The 27972-nt window shown below is 47.5% G+C and overlaps 1 protein-coding gene across 1 annotated transcript; it reads right to left on the bottom strand.

Moving 5' to 3' along the window:
- Positions 1–182: 182 nt before the first annotated feature.
- AHCY (adenosylhomocysteinase) lies at positions 183–16253 on the bottom strand. Its single transcript, XM_057702104.1, has 10 exons — positions 16110–16253; positions 10559–10749; positions 9360–9435; positions 7533–7682; positions 6569–6681; positions 5919–6126; positions 5741–5828; positions 5523–5640; positions 4510–4704; positions 183–1059 (listed from the first exon to the last, which is right to left on the bottom strand). Exons 1-10 carry the CDS (start codon positions 16135–16137, stop codon positions 928–930), a joined length of 1299 nt encoding a protein of 432 aa, XP_057558087.1. The 5' UTR covers positions 16138–16253; the 3' UTR covers positions 183–927.
- Positions 16254–27972: the final 11719 nt, after the last annotated feature.

Below are 27972 nucleotides of genomic sequence, written 5' to 3'. Positions count from 1 at the left end.
GAGTTCTCACTTCATTTTACCTATTCTTCCAAGCTCAAGGGTTTTCCTGCAGCCCTTACCACCCCACACCGCAATACAGCAGACTACTATAGCCCACTGGACTGTAACCCCTCGGCTCACACCGAGGGGTGTGGATTACATTGTTGGCAGTGGATTATCTGTAAAATAAAGGCTCAAAATTCTTTTAGGCACCAAAATTTTTATTAACCCACCTTCTTGCTCTCTTCTAACATCATAAACCAAATTAATCTTTTTGACCCAGAGTTGTGATGGGAACCATCAAGTTACAATGTGCTTTTACGTTTCTCTGGCCCCCCTCAACCTCTGGCTGTCACTTCTCTTGCCCTTTCTTGGCTGTCCCGTAACAGTATATCCCAATCCCTGTAAAATGGGGACTAAAAGTACCAACCTCACTGTCCTGAGGTTTAAGAGAATGCCAAGCCCTAAGCCAGGCCCTCAGGAGCATTCAAACTCCAACAGTTCCTCCACACCCTTTGACATAGCTCCTTCTCATCTGTCATGGGCTGAGGAACCAATGAACCTGTAAACCAAGAACATGGCCACAGGCCAAGTGAGGGCCTGGATGGTAAAGTGCATGGGCTTTGTGACCAACACTGCCAACTTCCAGCCTGAGGAAGGACTGACTGAGCGAGCAGTTCCAAAACCCCTGAGCTCATAGCTCCCTGTGGGTAACTCCCGTGTACCTCCAGCATGACCAGGGCTTGAGGAGGGACTTCTCAATTCCCGCTGCCACACTTGGAACAGTATGAGGGATGCAGCAGAGGCCAAAGACTGAGTGACTGGCCCCAGGGAGTCGATAGGGAACATTATCAAACCAATCTCAAAGGTGGTGCCATTTGCTCTTAGGGAGGAGAGGTGGGACCCAGGCAAGGACAGCAGCTGGAAGGCAAAGGGCGGGCCTGGTTATCAGTAGCGGTAGTGATCAGGCTTGAAGGGGCCATCACGGGACATGCCCAGGTACTGGGCCTGCTTCTCAGTCAGCTTGGTCAACTTCACATTCAGCTTGCCCAGGTGGGCTTCAGCCACTGCTTCATCCAGCTGGAGAGAAACACAGGAAAAACTGGCATCAGTACCATGCTCTGGGACCCCTTACCAGCATCTAGCTGCCAAAAGAGGCAGGAACTGCTCTGCTGTGACACCTGCCAACAGTTATGCATATTACTTCATTCTGTCCTCACAGCTAGCCCCCAGTGGATGTGTGGTTTGGGGCTCAGCTCCCCTTCTTCAAGGGGGAGCCAAGCTACATCCTCTCCTCCAAGCAGCCCTAGTGGGACCATCGATCACATCTCCCTCCTCACCCTCCATCAACCTAAGCAGCTAACCAAAATGCTTCTCTGGAATTTATCTACGGACAGGCCATATTTTCGTAACAGGGGCTTTCAGGATTCCTAACAGGGAGGCTATCAGTCTCAGCTCACTCGTGGCAAATCTATTTGACAAGCGAAGTGAATATAGGGGGGAAAAAAGAGCCAAGAGACAGAGAAAGACAGCTCTGATGCCAGTGAATCCCTGGATCGTGTCTGATTCCTCCATTACAGAACCATGAGTTCCTTTTGAGAGGAAGGAACAACCACTGGTTGTGGTTGTTTCAAAATACATCCTTAGCATTGGTGGTAGAGTGGTGAGCATAGCTGCCTTCCAAAACACACCCTTAAAACCTTTGTCTATAAGTTAATAAAACTCCTTCCTTCTAGAGGTGGAGCCTAATTCCTCCTTGAGTGACTCAATTCTAATGAACAGAATAAAGCAGAAGTAATGGTGTGTGACTTGGAGACTGGGTCCTAAAAGGCACTGCAGCTTCCCCTTTTGCTCTCCCTCTGGGTCTTGGGGAGGCCAGCTGCCATCTCATGAGGAAACTTAAGCAGCCCTATGGAGATACTTGTGTGGCCAGGAACCTCCTACCAACAGTGATGTGAAGTGGATCTTCCAGCCCCGGTCAAGCCTTCAGATGACTACAGCCCTGGCTGACATCTCAACTGCAACCTCATGAATTAAGCTGCTCTCAAATTCTCAACCCACAGGAACTGAAATAATAAATGTTTATTATTTTAAGCCAGTAAGTTTTGGGTTTAAATTGCTATACAGCAACAGATAACTAACATACCAGTTTGAACAGCGTTTCTATCTACCACTTATTACCAGAAGGATCCTGACTAATAAAAGATTCCATCTCCTTTCACAAAGGCTCAGAAAGGTGGAATGACTTGCCCAAGGTCACAAAGCTAGTTAATGACAGAGCTAGGGTTTGAATCCACAGTCCACCTGGCTCCAAAGTCCCATAACTTGTCTCAAGTTATGGTCGTCTCCAAGGCAGCTTTGAAGAGAGAGAACAGAAACCACAGAGGACAGAGGCTGGAGTTAAATAAGGCCAATTTCTAAGTCTGACCAGTGCTGAAATGCATAAAGGGGGCCTGCGAAGAAGGGCAAGTGGCTGCACTTCGAGAAGGATCAACCCTAAGCGGGGCTCTCACTTTCTCAGCCTCCAGCTCTGGGTGGGGCCTCTTTCTACCCCTAGGACCCTAAGTCCCATCCCATGATGGCACAATAGCCTTTAACCACAGCCCAGCCCAGAGAGCTTCGCATTCCCAAGTGGTTTCACATTCACTGTCTGATTAGAGGCTCACAAACACCCCTAAGAAGGAGGTCAGGGTTTATTCTTCTATTTAACAAATGAAGAGACTTAGGGAGAGGCAGGCAAAGGCAGAAGCAGAGCCTGGCCCTAAGTCCATGTCAGTTCTGGAGGCAGAAGGAAGGTCTCCAGAGCCCGGAGGACACACTGAATCCTCCCTTCTCTTGGCCTTGCCTGGCCGAGAGCACCCTTCCTTCTCCCTGCTGCCCGCACCCAGAAGGCAGTGTGTCGTAATGGTTAACAACTTGGACAGACAGGACTGGAATGTACTCTTGGCCCAATACTTTACAGCTGTGGGGGCAAGTCACTCTCTGAACCTTAGTTTCTTCATTTGTAGGCGGGATCTCTCACAGCTGTTACAAAGATCAGTGATATTCAAGAGTGCTTGGCTCAAGTACCTTAAGAAATGGTGGCTGCTCTCTCTGTCACTATTGTTAACCAAGGTCGGTAATCCCTCGCCCACATCTCGCATGTGAGATGTGAAGCCTGTCCCCAATCCATGTCTTAGCAGTGGTGTAGGAAGAAGATAGGATGGGCCCGGGTGCTGGGGTAGGAGGTGAGCTCCTTGCCTCTTCACTTCCAACCCTGGCCTCATTTCAAAGGCCTGCCCAATTTCTCACTATAGTCACAGCCATATTTCCTCCACTTGAGATCAGATGAGGGGTTAAAAGATGTTGTGGGGTTAAAAAAGCCAAGTGAGACTTTTTTAACCCCACAACAAGCATGGGGACCTGGCAGGCTGCACAGGACAGAATAGCCCCTTGAGGCCCTTATAGGTAACACATTTGGTCAAACGAGACAATGCCTGAGGAAGACAAGGGGGAAAGGAGTTGGCTGGCTCTGGGGACAGACACCCCGGCCTCTTCCTACTTCTTATCACTTGGCAGAACCAGCTTTTCAAAGGGTGAGAGGAGTGGTATGAACACTCCATCACAGCCTATCCAGTAGCCAAAGGCTGGAAGAAAGAGTTACTCAGCATTCAGCTAAGAGGGAAACTGAGGCCCAGTCAGCTAAGTAGCAAAGCCAAGTTCACCCATGACACTGGCAAAAAGAGCCAGGACTAAAACATAGCATTCTGTCCCCTGAGAGAGGGCAGCTGCATGGGGTGTTAGGATGAGCACTGGATTTGAGCTCAGGTGACCTCACTGTCATGGTTACTCTGACCACACACTCACGGCACGTCAGGTGCCATGCTCAGTGTGTTAGTGGCATCATCCCATTCCAAGGCCACAATCATGCAGCCTGTAGGCTTACAAACATGTCCAAGTTAACCAACCTGGTTATATTTAAAAATTGAATATTTCACACAACTATACTGATATCTGGCCTCCTTTGAAATGTCAGGAGCCCTGGTCCAATGGGCCCAGGTTGATGACAGGCAGCCACCCCTTCACCTGGGCATGTGCTCTTTAGTCAGCTCCCACCCAGCCCATTTACCTGCCCAATCCCTGTGGGCATGTGGGTTTGTGACCTGTGATCTAAGGAAATCCTCACAATCCTTAAGGAGCTACTATTACCTTCATTTTACAGATAAGGAATTGGAGGCACAAAAGTTAAGTAACTTGCCCCGGTTACACAGCCTCTGAGTGGTAAGGCTGAGATTCAAACCTGGGTGTGTCTCACTCCAAAGCCCATGCTCCTCTCACCACCCAGCCCTGCCACTCTGGGAGTTATTCCCTGCTTTGGCCTCGATTTCCTCCTCTGTCAAATGGAGAGAATGATTTCTGCCCTGTGGAGGACCCTGTGAAGATCTTCAAGAAAGTAGAGAGGCGAGCACTTTATGAACTCTGGCAAGCCCTGCATGGAGAGCCCAGTGCTGGACACGTGACCTGTGGCCAGGGGTGGTGGTAGGAACCCACCTTCTTGGGCAGGAAGTGGACCCCAACGGGGTACTTGTCCGGGTGGGTCCACAGCTCAATCTGCGCCAGCACCTGGTTGGTGAAGGAGTTGCTCATCACGAAGCTGGGGTGGCCCATGGCGCAGCCCAGGTTGACCAGCCGGCCCTCGGCCAGCAGGATGATGCGGCGCCCGTTCTTCAACAGATAGCGGTCCACCTGCAAGTGGGCAGAGCAGCGGTAAGGGCTGGCGGGCACTGTTCCTAGTGTCCACCCCACCTTCATCCTACCCTCCTGTCTAGCAGGGCTCCCTGCCTCCAGCGGTGTCCACAAAGGGCCTAGACTGCCCTAGAACAACCTCCAGCACAGGGACTGGCGCACACAATTAACAGTAAGAGCCAATATTTATTAAGCAACTCTAAGCTGCAGACCTCACAGGTCTGCTGTGAGAATTTAAAGATCTGACATGTACAAGGCACTTAGTTTAAGTACTATGTATTAGCTAATGTTGTTATTATTATTATTATTATTATTATTATTGGCACGTGCCCTGACATACACATAACCATATATACACATATACACGATATATATATAAAATTATCACATTTAATCCTACTAACAATCCTATAAGTTAAGTACTGCTATTACCCCCCACTTCATAGATAAAGAAACTGAAGTTTAAAGGGTTAACTTCCTTGTCCAGAGCCACACATTACAAAGTGGCTGCAATTTGAGCCTGGACAGTCTGAGGACAGAGCCCACATTCTCAACCACCATGCTTAGTAAAAAGCTGAATGCAGTGGTACTCAACCTTGGCTGCACATCAGAATCATCTTGGGACTTTTAAAACTGGGGGTGCCTTGGCCTACTCCAAGATTCCAATTTAGGCAGCCCTGAAACCAGTCCCTCTTCCGCCCATCTCAGTGTCCAAGTGGCCAGAGCCTCGTCATCTGCCCTCCTTGGCATCCAGCCCATGAGCACGCCCCCTCGGCGCTCCATCTGCCAAGCCTGCCGGCAGGGCTGGGGCTTCTCACCTGGGGCTTGATGTTCACCTTCTCCACAGCGTTCTCGTTCAGCCACTTGACATCAATCTCCACGTCAAAGTGTCCGATGTTACACACAATGGCGTCATCTTTCATCTGTTCAAAGTGCCTGTGGGGGAGCCCCAGCCCGTGAAAGACTGTCAGGGACAAAGAGCAGCCCCAAGCCTGCCCCCTCCTTCACTCCCCAGGACCCCCCACCTGGCACCTACCGGCCAAGGATGATGTCGACACAGCCTGTGGTGGTGACAAAGATGCTGCCCTCCTGACAGGCCTCATCCATGGTGGTCACCTCGTAGCCTGTGTAGACACAGTGTCTGCGGGTCACCCGGGTGGCCTTGCCACTCCTCTGGCCCCAGTAGCTGACAGCCAGCCCTCACCCTATCATACCCTCCATGGCAGCCTGGAGTGCGTTGATGGGGTCGATCTCCGTGATAATGACGCGGGCCCCGAAACCCCTCAGGGCCTGGGCACAGCCCTTGCCCACGTCGCCATAGCCCGCTACCACCGCCACTTTGCCCGCAATCATCACATCTGTGGCCCGCTTGATGCCATCTATGAGGGACTCCCGGCAGCCATAGAGGTTGTCAAACTTGCTCTGAAAGGAGAGGGGGCGAGGGGGTGATGGGGGCAGGCAAGGCCCTGGGGCCTCAGACCCACTTCTCAACATCTCAGCCTGGTGGGCCTGGGGCCGATCACCTCCTGAGACTTCTCCCCAACAGCTACTGTGCTCATGTGCCCCTTGCCCTGCTCAGCCCCACAGCTTTCTCCCTGGCCTTTCTCCGCCAGTCCAGAAGGCTTCCTGAGGGTCACCTCTGAGAGACTGCCTGGTCAAAGACTCTGCTTCACTTTAAACCTCTTGATGCCCATAGTTCTTTGCCTCTTTAGTGCACTCATTACCCTCAGTCTACAACCCCTTTCCCCCTCAAATAAGGGTTAAATTTCTAGCCTGCAGCCTTCCCAGGGGACTTTCTTCAGGGCCTACTCCTGAGTTACTCTGGGAACCAACAGCTGGAGCCATCACTGGCTCACAGGCTCACCTTGGTGACGGAGTCGTTGACATTGATGGCAGGCACCTTCAGGATCCCGTTGGCCATCATCTTGTACAAGTTGTGGACCCCCGTTGTGGTCTCTTCGGAGATGCCTCGGATGCCTGAACAAGAGGGGAGGGGACGAATTTCAGGCCAGGAAGGGGTGGCCCAAGGGATGGGGTGGCCTCTGGGATAAGACTCCAAGAGCCTCATAGAGCCTACAACTGAACTCACCCAAATTCCTCATCTTTGCCTCCTAAAGCCACTCCTCTTTCTGGGTTTCTATCTCTGTAACGGATACCACAGTCCACCTAATCACCTAGGCCAGCGTGACAAAGGAGCACCATCATCACCAGGCCTAATGATTCTACCTCCCGACTCCCAAACTCCCCATTTCCACTGTCACTGCCCTAGTTTCATCCACAACTCATCCTCTACAGCAGCCGTTTTTAACATGTACATTTGAAGAGAAGTCTTTTCAATACTATCCAATTACTTCCCTTTGTTCTCAGGATCAAGCCAAACTCTTTTCTCTTACCTCTTCTATCAAATCTTTACACATCTGATCTTCACTAAAGCTCCAGCCACATCCTGAAGTTCTCCCCAGTGAAGGAAGCTGCCATGTTGGCTAACTTTCTTCTTCCTGAATGGTCTATCCTTTCCTGCCTCAGGGCCTTTGCATTCAATACACTACCCTCCTACTTTCCTCCCCACCCTGCTTTTAACAAAGCTGACACCTTCGCAGCTGTTCTCAGCCCAGGCTTTATGCTTGCCCTTGGGCCATCATCTCAGCCAGGCCTCCCCAGCCCTAAAGCCAGGCCCAAGCATGCCTACAGGAGCCTGCTGTCCTCCCATCTTCCACAGAATTTGCTGCTCCAGGCACTGGGAATCCTGCCAGGCCTGCTGCTTTCCTGTGGGCAAGTAAGCCCCGTTTATACCACGGGTACCCAGCCCACCCACCCATCCTACTCACCCGACAGGAGCTGCGGGTACTTGGTGTGGATGAGGTTGGTGAGGTCACCACCATCGTCCAGAATCATGTTGAGGGGCCCATCCTTGAAGTACAGCGTCTGCTCAATGCACCACAGATACTCCTCATCCGTTTCACCCTTCCAGGCGTATACTGGAGAGTGAGTGGCACGTCAGGGCCTGGCCCTCCCCACTGGCACCTGCTCCAGGGACCCACCTGGATGGAGCCAATACTACCTCCTTCCTAATTCCCATCCCCAGCCACTTCTAGCCCCTCTGAGGACTCAGCAATGATAAGAACACAACTTGGAGCCAGAGAAATCTGAGTGCAAACCCTGGTTCTGCACCCACAAGCTGTGTGACTTTGGGAAAATCACTTCACCTCTCTGAGCCTCAGTTTCATTCATAATAGGATGGATTATGTGAGAGAGAGGCCAAGTACAGACCCCTCCATATACAGGTATCTGGAAATAATTATTTCCTACCCTCTTCTGTCTGGGCCTCCAACCCACAGTGACCAGGGCTCCTACCCACAATGCCTATTGCTGGAATGGAGGCGCTACAGGGGCAGGAAGCCACACTCAAGTGGACCCATGAGACAAGATCCAAGGTTCATTCTGCACTGAAAGACTTGATGGGCCGGCCAGCAGTCTCTGTGGTAGGTTATCCTAAGCAAAGTCTGGCCAAAAGCTATTAACAGCAGCTAACATGTATGGAGCACTTTCTCTGTGACAGACATTACTCTTCATGCCCCATCTCATTTTTCCTCACAGAAACCCTGTGATGCAGGCATTACCATCATCACCACTTACAGATGCCCAGAGAGGGGCTAAGATGTGCCCAGGTCATTGAGCATGGCATTCCTGAGCAGGCATCAGAACCCAGGGCTCCTGGGAATTCCCAGGCAGTCCAGTGGTTAGCACTCTGTGCTTCCACTGCTGGAGGCCCAGGTTCGATCCCTGGTTGGGGAACTAAGATTTTGCAGGCCACATGGCACAGCCGGGGGGGAAGAAAAAGAACCCAGGGCTCCTGACTGCCAGCCCAGGCTCCTCCCATCATATGGCGCAACTGGGACACAGGTATGCACAGGTGTGGGACTCCCATGAACCTCCTATGAGCAAAGGACACCTGCCAAGCAGGGCCAGATTCCCCTCCCCCAAACTGGGGCAGATAATGGTCTTAAAAACAAAAGCTTTCCCAGAAAAGGGCCATGGACCCCACACTAGGCCGAGGAGCCAGAGGCAGGCCGATCCAGCCTTGGTCAGTCTCTGGAGAGGTCCTTCCCAACTCTTTAGACTCCACCTGTGGCTGGTTAGAAGGAACTGTGAATGTCCTATTTCATCATCATCAGAGCTAAACACTCCCCTCCCCAAGCCCAAGCAGACCTGTGCTTGTTTCTCCAACAGCTTGTGAGAAAGTCCTTCGTCTTTGGTCCTGGTACTTCCCCAGTGCCCTTGACCATCAGATACCATGCAGTGGACCTTTGGGACTCTCTTTCTGCCCAGTAACCCTCCTTGATTCTTTTGGAAACAGACCCACATCATCCCTTTAAAGAATTTCCTCTCTTCAACATCGTGTGGTTCCCAATCATTAGATCCCAACCTTCCTGATCACATGACTTGAATAGGCAAGTAAGTGCCTTCAATAAGATTTCAGATGACAGTTGGACAAAACAGCTCTTTCCAATGCGTCACCAGGCTAGGATTCTGTGGCCGTGACTCCTCTCCCCTGCCGTAGGGAAGTCTGCAGCAGTAAAAGTCAGTGAAGCAAACAAGGAAAAGCAGAGCCCCTTCATGCCTTCCTGCATCCCTCAGCAGCAAGCAGGACTCACCTGGAATGCCAGCCTTGGCGATGGCAGCTGCTGCATGGTCCTGGGTGGAGAATATATTGCAGCTGGACCACCGCACCTGGAAGAGCCAGCAAAACAGGGCTGGTCACAGCTCAGAAAACCAGGGTAACTTGACAGGGATAAGAAAAAGCTCTGGAGCTAGGGCTGAGGGATCTACATCCTGCCAGTTCTGCAACCACAGGCTGGGGACCCTGGTGAGTGGATGGGATCCAGAGCAGTGACAAGACCCAACTTATGTTAAAGCATGGCTCTGCTATGTGGAGGGGAAAAGCCTCCACAAGGAAGCAAGGAGACAAGTGAAGAAGCTGTTGTTAGAGTTCAGACAAGAAATGCAACTCCAGCAGTGGAGCTGATGATGAGTATGTTGGGAAGGCTGAGCTGACAGGATCTGCTGCAGGATCAGTTGTTGGAGTAATCCAAGAGAAAGAGGAGCCAAGGTGACCCCAGGTTCCTGAATGAGAGAACCTGTAAGGCTGAAGTTTGCATTTGCTTACACGGGGAAGACTCCGAGAAGGAAATCATGAGTTCTTTTGGACATGCTGAGGTTGAGATGTCAATCAGATCTCCAAGTGGAGATGATACATCAGCTGCTGGATATACAAGTCTGGAGTTCCAGGGAGAAGTCCAGGCTGGTACATGTAACTGGGAGTCATCACCATATAGACAGTATTTATAGCCGCACAGATTGCCAAGAGTGTGAGTGGAGGAAAGAAAGAAGAGGTACAAGGACTGAGCGCTGGTGTGCTCTGTACTTGGTTGTGGGGGCTCTGCACCCCCCACCCCGCTTTGGGAAACATCTATGCTCCCAGAGAAGCTGGAAGAGCTGCAATCATTGGTATACATGACCCAGGCTGAACCAATCAGAGCGCACGATCCTTCCAGCTGCCGTGATTGGCCAAGGGCAGGCACGTGACACCAGGAGGGCCTATGAGAGCCAGTCCTCAGATGACTCAGTAGGACTCCGCGCTTGAGTTTTTTCCCACCAGAGCGCCTCGGTCAGGAGAATGTGAATTGAGGGCAGTCAGACGCTATCTTCCCAGTGAGAGAAAATCTGCAGAACAGTCACCACAAATGGAGGTGGGGGGCACTGTGGCAAGGCTGTAGCTGGAGCTGCTGCCGGGCCTGAGGGGGCACAAGATTGGAGGTCCCCGCTCCACAAGAACTGCTGCAGCGGGCCTCACCTCAGCACCCAGGGCGACGAGGGTCTCAATGAGGACGGCTGTCTCCACGGTCATGTGCAGGCAGCCGGCAATGCGGGCGCCCTTCAGTGGCTTGGAGGCCGAGTACATCTCCCGCATGTGCATCAGGCCCGGCATCTCATTCTCTGCGAGGTCCAGGGCCTTTCGTCCCCAGGCGGCCAGACTGATGTCAGCTGTTGGGGCAGGAAGGATGGGAGTTCGTGAGCCGCTGTATCCCGCCAACCACGAAGCACTGCCACTCAGCACTCATCCACTAGTGGACTCGGAACACTAGGCTGGGCAATGTGGTCCCTGCACTCTCTCACTCATTCAACAAGGATTTGTGGAGCCAGGGCAGTCAGAAAAGAAAGACATGGTCCCTGCCTAACTGCAGCTTACCTATAGCCTCGTGGGAGAACACATTTAATCAAAGAATCACACAGGAACATGAATATTACACCAAAGGTAAGCGCTCCCTTGAAAAACAGCTATCAGCCTATATATACCTCCCACCACCCTTTCTGCTGCCACCTCCTCATTCCCTAAAGATTTTAGCTCCTGGCTCTCCATCTTCCTAGTCATCACTCTTGGTGACTTCAACAGTTATAAGTGATACAGTCTAACACCTTGGACTCAGCACAGTTCCTTATCTCCTTGAAGATATCAGAATGCTTCTCCACTCCTGATGCTTCTTTCCACATGGAGGGAACTCACCTGTGTAACTAACACTCTTGGCCTCTCTCTTCCCCAGGGGAGGTGGAGTGACTTGTCTAATTAGTAAACTTAGGAGGAATAAACTGGGCATGCGAAGTTCAGGTCTCCCTTGTTTTGTAAGCAAGTAGCAGCCAACCTGCCTGCAGGAAGCATGTTCTTCCACATGGAGACCTGCCCAGGCCCACCTTGCCTGTACCTGGTGGGTTAACTGCTGAATTGGGGAGTTCAGTTCACACGATCACTGGACTTTGACACTAATCTACACCCTCTGGCTTCGGTGTTATTAGTCATCCCTTGGTATCTACAGGGGATTTGGTATCCCCTGTGGATACCAAAATTCTGGGACGCTCAAGTCCCTTATATAAAATGGCATGATACAATGAATACTACTCCTCTCTCTAATAATCTCACCGTCCCTCCCCTGCCACACTAGCCCATTCTCAAGGTCAGTCCCTAGGTCAGTATTTGCAAACTTCTCTGATAAGGGTCATCTGGCATGCTTATAAATCTCCCCTGGGGAATCAAATTCTGCAGGTCTAGGATAGGGCCTGGAACGCCTGGTGATTTTTATCTTTAGGGGAGCTTAGATCCTGCCAATCACCCGAAAGGGGTGGTGGGTGGGAGGAAAAGGACTGTAGAGAATTTGGTAATAACAAATAATAAAACCAACTAAGTCAGTCTGCTTCCTACTGTGCATCTAAACCACAGAGATGAAATATAACCTGCCCCCCCATGGAAGAGACTACTCCCACTGTGCCTCAACACACAGCCCCTCCAACCCCCAGTATCCCCTGCCCACCTTGGCAGGTGTTCACCCATGATACTCTCCCTTGGAAATCTTGATTTCAAGCAACTGACTCTGGCCCTGTCCCATCTTTCCAATTCTCTCCATCTAGAGCCCCAAATCCAATAAAACTGCAACTGGTCAGCTCAGAACCTTTAATCCATTTACCCTACCGATTTCCACTGTCCCTCACTGCACCCTTCATGTCCTTTCTACCCTCTTGTCCTCTGAGAACTCCTTAGCAAAACTCCCACCCTGGTTAAACTCAGCCCTCCACAGCACCCATGTCACTGAGCCCAGCAGGAGGAAAATGATGCCCACACCAAGAGTTTCATTTATTAAGACCACAGATCTCAAGGGACACTTCAGCAATCCTATTACATCTTCTCAGTAAATTTACCATCTTTTCCACTCCAAACTTCTAACACCTCTCCTCATCAACTGATGATCTCACTTCACAGTTCATTGAGAAGAATTCAGAACTATGCCACTTCTCCTCCATGGAATCCACTAGTCCTCCTCATGTGTAGTTATAGACCCAGCATTCCTTTGTTACAATAGACAGAGCTGTCTCTGCTCCATGGGGCCTGATCTCATATCCTTTTACCTCCTTGATGACGTCACTACTCCACCAAAACTGCTCTTCTCAAGGTCTCTGGAAGGCCTAATCCTCATAACTAATGGTCAGTTATCTATGTTCACGTTTCTCCCTGCAGCACGAATAGTACTAAGTAATCTCCACTTCTGAAACCCTTTCTTTGCTTTGCTTCTATGCCTGTCTTTCTGTGGTTTCCCTACCACCTTCCTGGCTCCTCCTCCTATAACAGACTCTAAAGTTTGGAAGCCCTCAGGGCTCCATCATCTCCCTCTTTCCTCCTACCAGATGAGCTCAACACATTTTAAGGCTTGAAATACCTTTTATATGGAAATGTCTCCCACATATTCATCTCCAGCCCAAACTTCTCCCTGGAACTTGAGACTCATATAAGCCAACTGCCTATTCAGCATCTCCACTTGGATGCCCAACTGGATTATGCGTCAAGTTTGAGCCCTTATGACTCCTTGCTCTCACCCCCAAACTTGTTACTCCCCCAATCTTCCCATTTTAGGAAATGAAACCACCATTCGACCAGCTGCTTCAGCTGAAAACATGATTTTGTGACTCTTCTTTCTCCCTTGCACCCCCTCCCAACCCATCAGCACACTGTTGGCTCAACATCCCAAATACAAGCAATCCAACAGCATCTCATCACCTTGGATCACTGGAGCAGCCTCCTCACTGGTCTCCCTGCTCCCATGTACTATTCTCCCCACAGTGAAACAAACTTTTAAATTTTAAAATATATCACCTCCATTCTTCTGCTCAAGTGAAAAACAAGCCGATCTCCAATGGCTTCCACTTAGCCGTGAATAAAATCCTAATTCCTCACATGGCCTCAGGGCCCTACCCAGGTGCCTGCCCACCCTTGTCCCCCACCTCCCCACCCTCTTCTCCCCTTCCCTAGTTGCTCAACCACATGAACCTTCTTACTCTCTTCAGGTGAGCTAAACTCATTCCCATCTCAGGGCTTTAACTCAAGCAGCTTTCTTAGCCTGGAAGCCTCCTCCCCGAGTACCTCATACAGTACCTGGCACACATTAGGGGCTCAACAAAAACCTGGAAACAGATGAGAACTTGGTATACTGCTGCTGGAGGAACAGAGAGTGTGCCAGGGTGACTCTAGCAGAGGGAGTAAGATGATGAAGCAGGATTTTTTTCCTATAGAGTTTTAAGGGAGTATCATGACCAGACTTGTCTTTTGAAAAGCCCTCTTTGGCTGCTGCACGTATCTGTGGAGCAAGAGACCCAGAGAGACCTGTGAGGAGGGAGACCAGGACTGGGGTGGTGGCCGTGGAGACAGCAAAGGGGGCAGATCTCCTCACTTATAAAAATGGAGACAGTACTACTATATTATCTGTATGCATGTCTGTCCCACCTTCATCCTTGAGTCACCCTTGTATCTCTAGTGCCCAGCTGGGCCTGGCACAGAGAAGGGGCCCACAAATGTTAACCATTTGTGGTAAACTGTTAGGAATGAATGAGAGAAGACCCACGAGCGGGGCTGGCATGAGACAACGTTGGCAAAAAAAGAAACAAATCTGAATCTAGTCCAACTCCCAGCATTTACCAATGAGGAAAGGCTCAGAGAAGGGTTTGCCCCAGGTTCCACAGCCAGTCAATGGCAGAGGTGGGACTGGTGGCCAGGCAGGGCTAGAGCCTGAAGCTCCTGGCAGGGCCACCGCAGTAGTGCACAATGATTCCTGTCCTATCCTAAGCTCCACCCCCTCTGCCACCACTTGTCCCTCTAGGCAAAATGAACTCTTTCACTGCCCTCAGGACAGCTGTGTCAGCCCTGGTGTTTTCGTGGGTCCCTCAACTCCAAAGCACAGGAGGGTCTGGCACTCTAAGCTCTGAAGTTTTTGGTGCCCAAGGGAGCTGAGGACTTGCAGAGGTTAGAGTTACACCTGTCCCAGGACAAGCCAAGAGGAATTATAGCAAAACGCTCTCTGAGCCTCAGTTTCTTCATCTGTAAAGTGGGAATAACCATCCCTAACCTTTCTATGAGCCCTGAGGACTAAAGAAGCCATACGGGCAAGGTCAGGAACAGTGTGCCCTCCCTCATAGAGGCATCCGACCGCCAACCATACCTAGCCAAGCTCCTCCATGTCCAAATGCAGCCTTATCTGCTGCCATACAACCCAAAGCCCTCAACCCTAACCCATCCATCTCTCCACAGTATAACGTGCCCCCATTCCAGCTCTGCCACTGGACCTTGACAATCTTTCTGGGCTTCAGTTTCATCCACACAATAGGGACAATAACCTCCTGTGGCCTACTACCTGATAAACTACTATTGATAAGTTGTTATTTTCCACAGTCTTTGCAAGTCACTTCCTGTCAGGGCTTCAGTTTCTTCTTCTGTATAATGGAATAAAGTCCACCTCTAAAGATCATTCTGTAGACAAAAGCAAATCCCCAGATATACAGCAAGTGCTCCACATGATGCGTTCCTCGGGGCTGAATGGTGTCTTGAATTTACTTTATAACTGCTAGCCAGCCTGAACTGGTTTTTGCTGAAGGGTCATGAGGGTTATCTCAGATGTGTTCACTTATATACAGTGGTGGAAAGGTGAGCACAGCCTGGGTTCACATCCTGCTCCCCCACCTCCCAGCTGTAAAACTGTGGGAAAGTTACTTTTTTTTCTTGTGTTTCAGTAAGCCCATCATAAAACTAGAAAGTTAATAGTCCCTACCCTAAAAAGCCATCAGAATAAAATGAATTAATTTATAATAAAGGTAGAAGGCAATGCCCATTCCACAGTAAACGCCCAATAAACGGTAACTATCAGTGTATCAGCTGCAATCGATAGGACAAGCAGGAAGGATTTTCCTAACCACTCCAAAATTTCTTCGAGATTCTCTGTACGACTGTACCTTCTGGCCAGGGAGGTGACCCCAGACGTTAAGTAACAAGCCCAAAGTCCCTGGTGAGTGGACTAGTCTGGCCTCGGGCTCAGTCTCCAGGCCTCTCCCCACGTGCCCTTCGGGGCCCCAGTTTCCTCGCCTTCCCTGTAGGAGGCCCAGAGAGGGGTGGGCACTTGCCCGGGACCACCCAGTTGGCCAAGGGGCCGGTACAGGCCCTGGAGGCAGGATCCAGGCCCGCTCGTGTAGGTCACGGCAGGTGCCGTTGGTCGCTGGCCGTGACCAGGTGCGCGTTGCCCGCCTGCCCCAGGCGGCTCTGTGCGGAACACGCCGCCAGTTCGCCGCCCCGCAGCCCGCGCCGCTGCACCGGGCCTCGCGGGGCACGCCGGGACTCGTAGTCCGCGGCCGCCTCCGAAGACCCGCTCGCGGCGACGGGAGAACTCCAACCCCCAGGCGGCCTCGCGCGGCCAAGACCGCGCTGTGCCAGCGCTTCAAGAGGGTCCTCCAGAGCGCCCCGGCTCCGCGGCCGCCGCCCCACCAGGCCCCCAGCGGGTGCGTAGAAGACGCGGTCGGCTGCACGTTCTGGAACTCACCGACTTTGTAAGGCAGCTTGTCCGACATAGTGGCGGCGTTTCCGCACGGAGTGATGGACTCGGGCGAAGGGGGCCGGGCCTCGGACTGGGGACTGGCGCAGGGCGGGCGGCACCCGGCAGGGACCTGCGCGTGGCGCCGGCGTCTTTAAATAGCTTCCTCTGGCTTGCATATTCATGAGGCCCGAGGGAGCTGCGCCATCGGGGCGGGGCCCCACTCACGGGGGCGGGGCCGGAGTGGACTTTGGTCCCTGCTGAGAGCAGTTTTTATCCCATTTTTGTCATCCCACCTCCCACACTGGGTAGCGGAGGGAGCTCGGGGAGAGGCCTGAGAAGGAGTTCGAGGCCGTTCTTTCTTTCATTCGTTCAACCTGTGAAACCGATGTAAAAACCGGGGGAAACTGAAGTTTCAACCAGTTCACTTTCCTGAACCTCAGCTTTTTCTGTAAAGTGGGCAGAATGATACCTACCATACAAATTATACATTGCAATATGTCAAATTCCTAGCACATCTTAGACCTTCCACCCTCCTCCTCTTGAGTTTAGTTAAATTGGTATGCATTTTTATGCTTTTACTACATATGTATAAATAATGAAATCCTTCATAGAATTCTTTGTGTTAAAACCTTCATATAAATGGTACCATACTGTACTTGTCCTTCTGCAGTTTGCTTTTTTCTGTTAATATTATGTTCGTAAGAGTCATGTATAGACTTTGAATGTATTCGTTTTTGCTGCTGTATAGTATTTCATTGTCTATATCCTATGATTGCTTTATTGGTCTCCTATTTGCTGACATTCAGGTTATATAGTCAGTCTGCCATTATTGCATACACGGAAAAATGAACATTCTCTCTCAGTGCCCATGAGTAGGTGTCTCTAGGCCATGAGTGTACTTAAGGGTGAAGTATCTGAGCTGAAGGCATGTTTTTAACTTTCCTGGATATTGCCAAATTGTTTTCCAAAGTAGTTTATCCTCTCACCAGCAGTGTCTGAGAGGGCTTGTTGCTGCACAACCCTGTCACCACTTGTCAGTCTGACATAAATTTTTGTTAAACTGCTGGCTGTGGTTTTAATCGGCCACAAGAAGACTTTTTAACATCTTTCTAAGAACCCCATGCCCCAAACTCCACCCAGCTGCAATCTCATCTCCTTCCTCTCCTCATATTTTTTCAGAGTTGACCCATTCTGCGTCTAGGCTTTCTCATCTCCCACTCAATCCTCAGCTGTGTTCTCCACCCCCAGGTCTCTGCTGAAACTGCTCCAGACAAGGTCAGCAGGGAACCTGGCTGAATCCAACGGATATGCCTCAGCCTGCATCCCAACCTCCCTCCCTGCTGCACACAATGTGCCCTTGGCCTCCACTTTCCTGACTCTCCTCGCACTCTCCACAAGGTAACTTCTCTGGCCTAAGCAACTAAGCAGCTTCCTCTCCTTCACTAGCGACTTCAAGTGTTGATTTTCCTTTTTTCTCTTACTCTGCTCCATCTTCCAGGCCCGTCTCACCCACACTTATGGCTGTTGTGACCACTTATATATAGGTAATCCAAGTGTTCATGGAATAAAACACTGCCTTACCCCAAACGCTGCCTGTTTCCCTTCTCAATTACATGCCACTTCTCCCCACCCCTGGAGTTACCACTGCAGTGATAAATGTTTAATGTCTTTATCCTTCCCTTGCTTTTTTAAAGCAGATTTTACTACCTGTATGACTGTCCTAAATAATACATTGTTTAGTTTTGACTGTGTTTTGCCTTTGTGTAAATGAAATCATACTGTATATATTCTTCTGCAACTTGCTTTCTCTTTCAGCATTGTTTTTGAGAGTCATCCATGCAGATACTGTACCTATGGTTCATTTATTTTCGTTTCTGTTTAATCCACTTATTCATTCTATTGTTGATGGACATTGGGTTGTTTCAGTTTTTTGCTACTACAAAGAATACTGCTCTAACATTCCTGTGTGTGTATAGACAGATATAGGTTTAGATACAGATACAGATATAATTTGGGAGTCGAATTACTTGAACAGATATGCTTATGTCCAGCTTAACTAGGTAATATGAAACTGTTTCCTAAAGTGGTTGCATGAGTCTATACTCCCACCAGCAGTGGATAAAAACTCTTGTTTTATGCCCTTATCAGCATACCTTTTTTTTTTTCCAATCTGGCAGGTATGGAATGATTTTGTGGTTTTAATTTGCATTTCTTTGACTGCTATAACTAATGAGGTTGAGCATCTATTCATATGTTATAACTCATCTGGGAGTCTTTGTCTATAAAAGTTCCATTCATGTCTTTGTCTGTTTAAAACTGGGTGGTTTGTTTTTCTTTTCAGCTAATAGGAATTCTTTACATATTCTGGATACGAGTCCTTTGTTAATTATATGTGCTTCAAATATCTTCTCCAGGTTTGTGGTTTGTGTTCTCACCCTCTCTCTGCTGTTTTTTTTTTTTTTTTAATATTTATTTTATTATTTTTATTTATTTATTTTACTTTTGGCTGCATTGGGTCTTCATTGCTGCGCATGGGCTTTGTCCAGTTGTGGTGAGCAGGGTCCACTCTTTGTTGTGGCATGCAGGTTTCTCATTGTAGTGACTTCTCTTGTTGCAGAATATAGGCATCAGTAGTTGCAGTGCGTGGGCTCAGTAGTTGTGGCTCATGGGCTTAGTTACTCCAATGCATGTGGGATCTTCTGGGACCAGGGCTCAAACCCGTGTCCCCTGCATTGGCAGGCAGATGCTTAACCACTGCACCACCAGGGAAGCCCTCTGCTGTTTTTTGATAAATAGAAATTCTTTGTTTGTTTTTATTGGCTACGTTGGGTCTTCCTTGCTGGGCACTGGCTTTCTGTAGTTGCGGGGGCGAGGCGGGGGGGCTCCTCTGTTGCGGTGCCAGACTTCTCATTGCGGTGGCTTCTCTTGTTGCTGAGCATGGGCTCTAGGTGTGCAGGCTTCAGTAGCTGTGGCTCACAGGCTCTAGAGCACAGGCTCAGTAGTTGTAGCGCACGGGCTTAGTTGCTCCGCAGTATGTGGGGTTTTCCCAGACCAGGGCTTAGTTGCTCTGCAGCATGAGGGATCTTCCCAGACCAGGGATGGAAACTGTGTCCCCTGCATTGTGTCAGGCGGATTCTTAACCACTGTGCCACCAGGGAAGCCCTCTTAGTTTTAATATAGTCAAATTTATCAATCTTTGCCCATAGTGTTAGTGGCAGTTTTTGTCTTGTTTTAGAAAACCCATATACCCCAAAGTCATAAAGAATTTCTCCTATATTGTTATCCCAAAGTTTTATAGTTCAAATATGTATGTGGTATGAGGTAGGAATTCTATTTCACTTTTTTCCCCATAAGGATAAGCAGTTGTCCCAGCACCGCTTATGGAAGAGTGCATCCTTCTCCCAGTGACCTATAGGGCCATCTCTGTCATACATTGTGTCCATAAATACACAGGTTATTCCTTTCTATTTTGATGCATTGATCTGTGTATGCACTGTTGAAATTACTAAAGATTTATAATAAATCTTGATTTGGTAGGGAAAGTCCTCCCACCTTGTTCTTCAAGAGTATCTGGTGGGAGTTCCCTGGTGGCTTAGTGGTTAGGATTCTGGGTTTTCACTGCTGTGGCCTGGGTTTAATCTCTGACCTGGGAACTGAGATCCCACAAGCCACACAACACAGCAAAAAAGAAAAGAGTATCTTGCACTGTCTTAGACATTTGCACATCTATCTAATTTTAGAGTCACCTTGTCAAGTTTTAGGGGAAAAAAAAAAAAACTTTTTCGAATTTTTACTAAAATGCTATTAATCTGTAAATTACTTGGGGAGAGAGTTAATATCTTTATGTCATCGAGTATATCAACATTAACATGGTACATATTGATGTATATATTGATATATGTTTTTATATACATATTATATATTTATGTGTATTTTATGTGAGATCTTAGTTGCCCGACCAGGGATTGAACCCGGACCCACGGCAGTGAAAACACTGAGTCCTAACCACTGGACTGCCAGGGAATTCCCCAGAATGATCTTTTGAAAACACAGATATGCCCATATCTTCCTCCTGCTTAAAACTGCTCATTGGCTTCCAGTTGCCTAAAGCGGTGGTCTCTAAAGTGTCTTCTTGATCAAATTTTTTTCTCAAATGTTATTACTTTCCTTACAACATGACTGACAAGGACAGGAGTTCCCATGAGGAAAAGGAGACCTGTCAGCTTCACCCTTTTCTATTTGTTTGCTGTTGTAACTTTAGAATTATCTGGAGCTTGCCTTTTCTTTGCAGGAATATTTTGAAGCTGGTTGTCCATTTTGTGGGGTTAATATAGGAAACCTGGTAACGTGATATTTATGTTTGCTTAGCCTGACAGAGGCACGTACTACACACAACAGTATATTGCAGAATGCTGAAAGGGGGCGGGGGTAAGGGCCCCATTGCCCACCCCTCCCAGGTGGAGACCCCCTTCCCTCAGGAAGTCTCTGCTACCTTACATGACACTGACCTCAGGCAAAGGTCAGACATGCAGATGAAGTGAGGGTAATAGTGTCAATTAATGGAAAAAACCCATCCTAAGTGTATATTGTGCTTTGGGAGATACCAGCTAAGGACATATTTGCTAATATTTGTATCTTAAGTTCATTTGAACAAAACTTTTGGAGATTGCTGGCCTCAGGAGAAAGTCTAAGCACCTTCAAGGCCCTCCTTTGTGTGGTCCCTTTGCCCCCAACAGCATCACAGTTCACGTTATAGCAACTCAAAACTTAAGGATGGTTCTCCCACACTCACTGTGTTCTTTCCCGCCTTGATATTCTCCCCTCTCTCCCTGGATGCTCCCTGACCCCAGACTTCCTGTCAAAGTCCCACTTGTCCTTCAAAGCCCAGCCCTTCCTTGACACCCCCAGGCCAGAATAGATGCCTCCTCTGTGCTCCCACAAAACACCTAATGCAACTCTGGCACTGTACTTTCCACGTTGTTGCATACCATCTTTGCGGGGGGCGAGAGGGCTCTTTCTCTTTAGCCCCAGGTTCCAACCTGGGCCCTGGTTAATTTTTGTTTATTTGTTTGTTTGTATTTATTTATTTATTTATTTTTATTGGCTGTGTTGGGTCTTTGTTTCTGCTCACAGGCTTTTGCTCTGGTTGTGGCAAACAGGGGCTACTCTTCATTGAGGTGTGTGGGCTTCTCATTGTGATGGCTTCTCTTATTGTGGAGCACAGGCTCTAGGTACGTTGGCTTCAGTAGTTGCAGTACGTGGGCTCAGTAGTTGTGGCTCGTGGGCTGTAGAGCACAGACTCACTAGTTGTGGCGCATAGGTTTAGCTGCTCTGCGGCATGTGGGATCTTCCTGGACCAGGGCTCGAACCCAGGCCCCTGCATTGGCAGACAGATTCTTAACCAATGTGCCGCCAGGGAAGTCTAGCCCTGGTTAATTTTTTTTTAAATAATGGAATATAAATATTAATAAAACCAGAAGTTGAGGTCCTTCATTTAATCATTCATTAAGTATTGATCAAGTTTTACTAAACTCCCAGGCACTCAGCTACCTTCTGAGAATGCAGCTGTGATCAAGCCAGACACAACCCCTGCCCTCATGGCAGTTGCATTCTAGTGGCCAAGGGGTGGAAAATAAAGAAATGAACAAGCAGTTTCAGATAAGGGTTTGTTTGTCCTGCCCAAAGGCCTTTGCACGTGCTATTCCTTCTGCTTAGAGAGTTCTTCCTGACCCTTTGCATGATAAGCCACTGATCTTCCTATAAATCAGGTGTACCGAAGTGCAGCTTTCTTGATTATTCTTTTTCTGTGACTCAGTGGGGAGAGGGAAGCCCTTGGTGGCTTCTGAAGTCCTTTACAACCTGAGACACTATGTTTCCCATTGCAGCAGTGTTGTCAGCCCTACTTTGGTCCATTGGGCTCCTAGGAAAATCATCCTGGGAAACTCCCTGGCAGTCCAGTGGTTAGGACTCTGCACTTTCAGTGCAGGGGGCACGGGTTTGATCCCTGGTCAGGAAACTAAGATCCCGCATGCTGTGTGGGTGGCAAGAAAAAAAGAAAGGAAGGAAGGAAGGAAGGAAGGAAGGAAGGAAGGAAGGAAGGAAGGAAGGAAGGAAGGAAGGAAGGAAGGAAGGAAGGAAGGAAGGAAGGAAGGAAGGAAGGAAGGAAGGAAGGAAGGAAGGAAGGAAGGAAGGAAGGAAGGAAGGAAGGAAGGAAGGAAGGAAGGAAGGAAGGAAGGAAGGAAGGAAGGAAGGAAAACAAAAGCAAAAAAATCATCCTGGCACGTAGTAGATGCTTAATCTGTTGTATGGTTGACTGGTTGAATAAATGAATGTGGTTACATTTTAGCTTTTTTTTTTTTAGATGATAGCTATTTTTTAATACTTTATTTTATTTTTAATATTTATTTATTATTTATTTTGGTTGTGCCAGGTCTTAGATGCAGCATGCAGACTCTTAGTTGCAGCATGCATGTGGGATCTAGTTCCCCCACCAGGGATGGAACCCAGGCCCCCTGCATTGGGAACACAAAGTCTTACCCACTGGACCACCAGGACCACCAGGAAAGTCCACATTTTAGTTTTTTCACAGTAAATCAAATTTATTTTTCATTCTAACATAGAAAAGTTGAAAAATAGAGAATGGGGGAAAAAAGCATCTGTCTTACCCTGAGTTTCATTGAAAGTAGAACTCATGACAAAAGGGTGTGTGATCCAAGGGTGCAGACTGAAGGAAGACGAGGGAGCAGAGCAGAGAAAGGGGACCAAGTGGGCAGCTGTGTCACTTGGCTGGCCACCGCTCTGGGCTGCTCCATCCCACCGTGGAACCTCCTGAGATTCGAATTGAATGAAGTGTGTTTCCATACCCACAGCTGGTCACATAATTTGCAATGTCCAGTACAAAGTGAAAATGCAAGGCCCTTGTTCAAAAAGCACTGGCGGGGGCAGAATTCCCTGGCGGTCCAGTGATTAGGACTCTACACTCTCACTGCTGAGGGCTAGGGTTCAGTCCCTGGTTGGGAATCTAAGATCCCACAAGCCCCGTGGCTCAGTGAAACAAACAAACAAAACACATTGGGGGAGGGAGGGTTGCCATCAAAGTTACTAAAATATAGATATAGAGCTTTCTTTCTCTTCCACAGTCTCTCTCCTGACTTACCATGTTTTTTATTTGCTATTTAATGTGACAATAAGTAAAGAAAAAAATTTAATTTAAATTTTACTGTTCATCTTTATATTGTACAATGCCAGTTTTAAAGATAAATATAAGAACATTTAGTTCATGTGTAGAATCACCAAAATTACACAATTTGTGTTTCATAGCTTGTATATGCATATTTATTTTGTCCTAACCAGAAAGAGGAAACACTGTATAAAAAAAAAAAGCACACCACCTTTCAGACTCCCCTGGTGGTCCAGAAGTTAGGACTTGGCACTTTCGTTGACACCAACCTGGGATCCCTGGTGGGGGAACTAAGATCCTGTAAGCCCCACTTTGCCAATAAGGAAAAAAAAATTCACTTTACTTTTTTTTTCTAAAAAAAAAGAAGACTGGACTTGCCTGGTGGCGCAGTGGTTGAGAACCCTCCTGCCAATGCAGGGGACACGGGTTCAATTCCTGATCCGGGAAGATCCCACATGCCTCGGAGCAACTAAGCCCATGCACCACAACTACTGAAGCTGTGCTCTAGAGCCTGTGAGCCACAACTACAGAACCTGCACACCACAACTACTGAGCCCACGTGCCACAACTACTGAAGCTGCGCACCTGGAGCCAGTGCTCCACAGCAAGGGAAGCCATCTGAATAAGAAGCTGGAGCACAGCAATGAAGAGTAGCCTCCACTCACCACAACTAGAGAAAGCCTTGGTACAGCAAGAAGACCCAACACAGCCAAAAAAAAAAAAAGTGAAGACTGAGAGGAGTGTTGTGCTTTTTAAAAAAAAAAAAAAAATGATTTATTTATTTTTGGCTGTGACAGGTCTTAGTTGTGATGCATGAGCTCCAGAGCATGTGGGCTCTGTAGTTGTGGCAAGAGGGCTCAGTAGTTGCAGCACACAGGCTTAGTTGCCCGGCAGCATGTTAGTTCCCCAACAAGGGATCAAATCCGAGTCCCCTGCATCTAAAGGCGTATTCTTAACCACTGGAGCACCAGGAAAGTCCTCATTTTATTTTGTGATATGTGCACATTATATGTGCACATTTTATCAAAACTCTGCCCTCAGCTTACTGGTGAGTAAGGAAGCATGGAAAGGAAAAGGAACTATGGATTTCCCCATCTTTCCTTTCCTTCCACATTTTCAGTGTGTTTTGCTAATACAGAGTAAGTAACATAAGAATGACATGGTAGAGTCCCTTGGTTGCTAAGGTTTTTCTGTGTTCAGATCAATTTCAGGTTTGTGCTGGTTTGTACTCTCTTTGAGTCTTGCTGAAATCCACACGTGGTGCTCCACTGGAATTTTGAGAACATGAAATTCATGCAGAGATACACTGTTTGTATCATTCTTTTGAGGGAAAAAGGGGGGAATTAGTTATCCACCAGCTTCCAATCCCAACAGTCTCTCCCTACAGGTCATTAACCCACCTGAGCTTCCAGGAGATGCATGCAAATGCCCTGAGCAAGAAACCTTGGGAGGGGAGCTAAAGTGTGGGCCAGGCCTGGGGCAGGCACAGCCGGGGATGCACTGCAGCAAATTAGTAGGAGCCTGTGCAGAATTGGTTTCCACAGCAGGTCTGGAATGAGAGCCAGATGAGGTCGCGTGAATCTGAAGTGGGGCACAGGAGGGTCTGACACAGCCACCCAGTCCTGCACCCACCACCCCCACAGTGCCGTTACTGTTTACCATATTTTTTATATTTTCCCTATCATTTTTACCTTTAATATATATATTTTATATACGTAATATACACATATAATTTTTATGTTGCTATATGAGGATAATTTTCCTCTTCATTTTTTCAAGATATAATTCACACACCATAAAATTCACCATTTTGAAATGTGCAATGCAGCTGTTTCAGTATAGTCACCAAGATTGTGAAACATTACCATGATCTAATTCCAGAACATTTCATCACCCCATAAGGAAACCCTCTACCCATTAACAGTCAATTCCTATTCTTCCCTCCCACCAGCTCCTGGCAACCAGTAACCAATATATTTTTGGTTTCTATAGGTTTAACCTATTCTGGACATGTCATATAAATGCAATCATATAATATGTGACCTTTTCATTGTTAGTTGAGGGGTATTTTATACACAGTGATGTGCACAGAACTTAAGTATTATCTGGATGAATTTTGACAAATGCATACACCCATGTAACCTATACTCCAACAAGAAAAGAAAATATGTTTGAGGATAATTTTTTTTTAATATTTATTTATTTGGCTGTGCCAGGTCTTAGTTGTGGCAAACAGGATCTTTGTTGCCACGTGCAGGATCTTTTAGTTGCAGCACGTGGGATCTTTAGTAGCAGCCTGCGGGCTCTGAGTTGCAGCATGCAGGATCTAGTTCCCCAGAGATGGAACCCAAGCCCCTTGCATTGGGAATGAGGAGTCCCAACCACTGGACCATCAGGGAAGTCCCAAGGATAATTTTTTTAGAGTGCACAGAGTGGGTATGTCACACCACTCTCATGGAATAATAAGGGTTTTCCATTTTTTCACTATTAGACATACAACGAGTTGTTCATTCATGCAAAATTTCCCATCTATTTTGGATAATTTCCTTGGGGAAAAAAATCCTAGAATTTGGAATAATTTGACTGAAGGACAAAGCAGTTTTAAAGAGTCTCCTGATTTTATTGCCATGTTGTTTTCTAAAAGTCATCTGTTTGTTACTGCTCTGTACACCAAAGTGAATCAGCTGTATTTATACATATATCCCCGTATGCCCTCCCTCCCATGACTCCCTCCCACCCTCCCTATCCCAACCCCTCTAAGGCATCACCCATCATCGAGTTGATCTCCCTGTAATATGCGGCAACTTTCCACTAGCTATCTTTCACATTTGGTTGTGTGTATATGTCAATGCTACTCGCTTTTTTTCAAGAACTTTTATTGAGATATAATTGACATACAACAAACTGCATATATTTAAAGTGTACAATTTGATACCTTTTTCTTATTAGTCATGTATATACGACAATCCCAATCTCCCAATTATCCTTGTTTTCTTTTTTCGCTAATTTAGTAAGTGAAAATGATGCATAATTTAAATATACATTTCTTCATCGTGGAAACAGAAGCTTCCTGCTCCAGATAAACCTAGTGAGAATCTCCCACTGAAATTTTATGACAGTCCATTTGATTATGTGCAGTATAATGTGAGATACTTTATTTCCCAGTTCGTTTCTTCAGAGGCGATTTCCACACCCCCTTCACTGTCACACTTCTCTGGTAGAGATGACTGCCTCCTGTCCCCGTGCCGCTCATGCCCTCTTACCTGATCTTTGACACTCCTGCCGTGAACCCTGGGGAGGTGTATCACCTCTCTGAGCCTCATTTTTCTTGACTGTAAAATGGGAATCATCATAATAAATCAACTTAGAGGGTTCGTGCTGATCAAAACATACTTCCACGCTCTCTGTTACAATGCACTGTCCAGTCCATTTCCTCACACTGAAAATTTAATAACTTTTTCTATTAAACAGATGCATTGTTTGACATGTAAAAAAAAACAGAAAAGGATTAAAAAACTATGATTGAGAAATCATTACTATTACCATTTTGGTAAATTTCCCTTCTGGTCTCTTCAATTACATACACATTTCATATGTTTGAAATCATATTGTATAGAGACTTTCTCATGCCTCTTTTTTTCCACCTAACATCACATGAGCTGGCTTCATAATGCCCTCAATTTGTGCCAGGTTGTATTCAAAGTCCTTTGTAAGTAGTAACTCATTTAATCCTTGTAACAATATTAAGTAGGCTTTCCACATATTGCAAATGAGGAAACTGGCACTGAGAGGTTACATAACTTGCCCACAGTAACACAGCTAATAAGTAAAAGAGCTAGAATTTGAACCCAAGGCGTCAAACTCCAGAATCTGCTCTTAACTTATGCAGTTTCTCCTGATACTTGATACAGAATACTCCAGTTTATGAAAGTATCACAGTTTATACAACCAAACCCCTCTTGTTTCAGTTCCACTGTTATAAATAACACGTTAATGTGCCCTCCTCTGATACATTATGGCTTCAGATAAATTTGTACAAAGAGAATTACTTGCTTAAGGAGCATCAATATTTGTCAAAGTCTTGATCCAATTTGCTAAATTAATTACCTTCCAGAAATTTGGTTCCTGTTCTCGATACGCTCCAAAATTGAATATGATTATATATTTCAAATATATATATATATATTTTTTTTTATTGGCTGTGTTAGATCTTCGTTGCTGCACATGGGCTTTCTCTAGTTGCAGCAAGTAGGGGCTGCTCTTCATTGTGGTGCGTGGGCTCCTCATTGCCGTGGCTTCTCTTGCTGCAGAGCATGGGCTCTAGGTGCGTGGGCTTCAGTAGTTGCGGCACATGGGCTCAATAGCTGTGGCTCACGGGCTCTAGAGCGCAGGCTCAATAGTTGTGGTGCACAGGATTAGTTGCTCCACGGCATGTGGTATTTTCCTGGGGCGGGGATGGAACCTGTCCATGTCCCCTGGCATTGGCAGGCGGATTCTTAACCACTGCTCCACCTAGGAAGTCCTTTCAAATATATTCTAATTCATTAGGTGAGAAAACTTTGCCATACTCTCTCCAACAATCAGCATCATTTTTTTTTTTTTTAGAACTTTTGTTGAGATACAGTTAACAGACAATAAACAGCATATATTTAGAGTGTACAATTTGGTATCCCAATCTCCCAATTCATC

This window comes from Hippopotamus amphibius, chromosome 12 (assembly GCF_030028045.1).
Source record: "Hippopotamus amphibius kiboko isolate mHipAmp2 chromosome 12, mHipAmp2.hap2, whole genome shotgun sequence".
NCBI classification, from domain to species: domain Eukaryota; kingdom Metazoa; phylum Chordata; class Mammalia; order Artiodactyla; family Hippopotamidae; genus Hippopotamus; species Hippopotamus amphibius.
The sequence above is the reverse complement of the archived record's forward strand: the minus strand, read 5'-3'. Positions and strand labels throughout refer to the sequence as shown.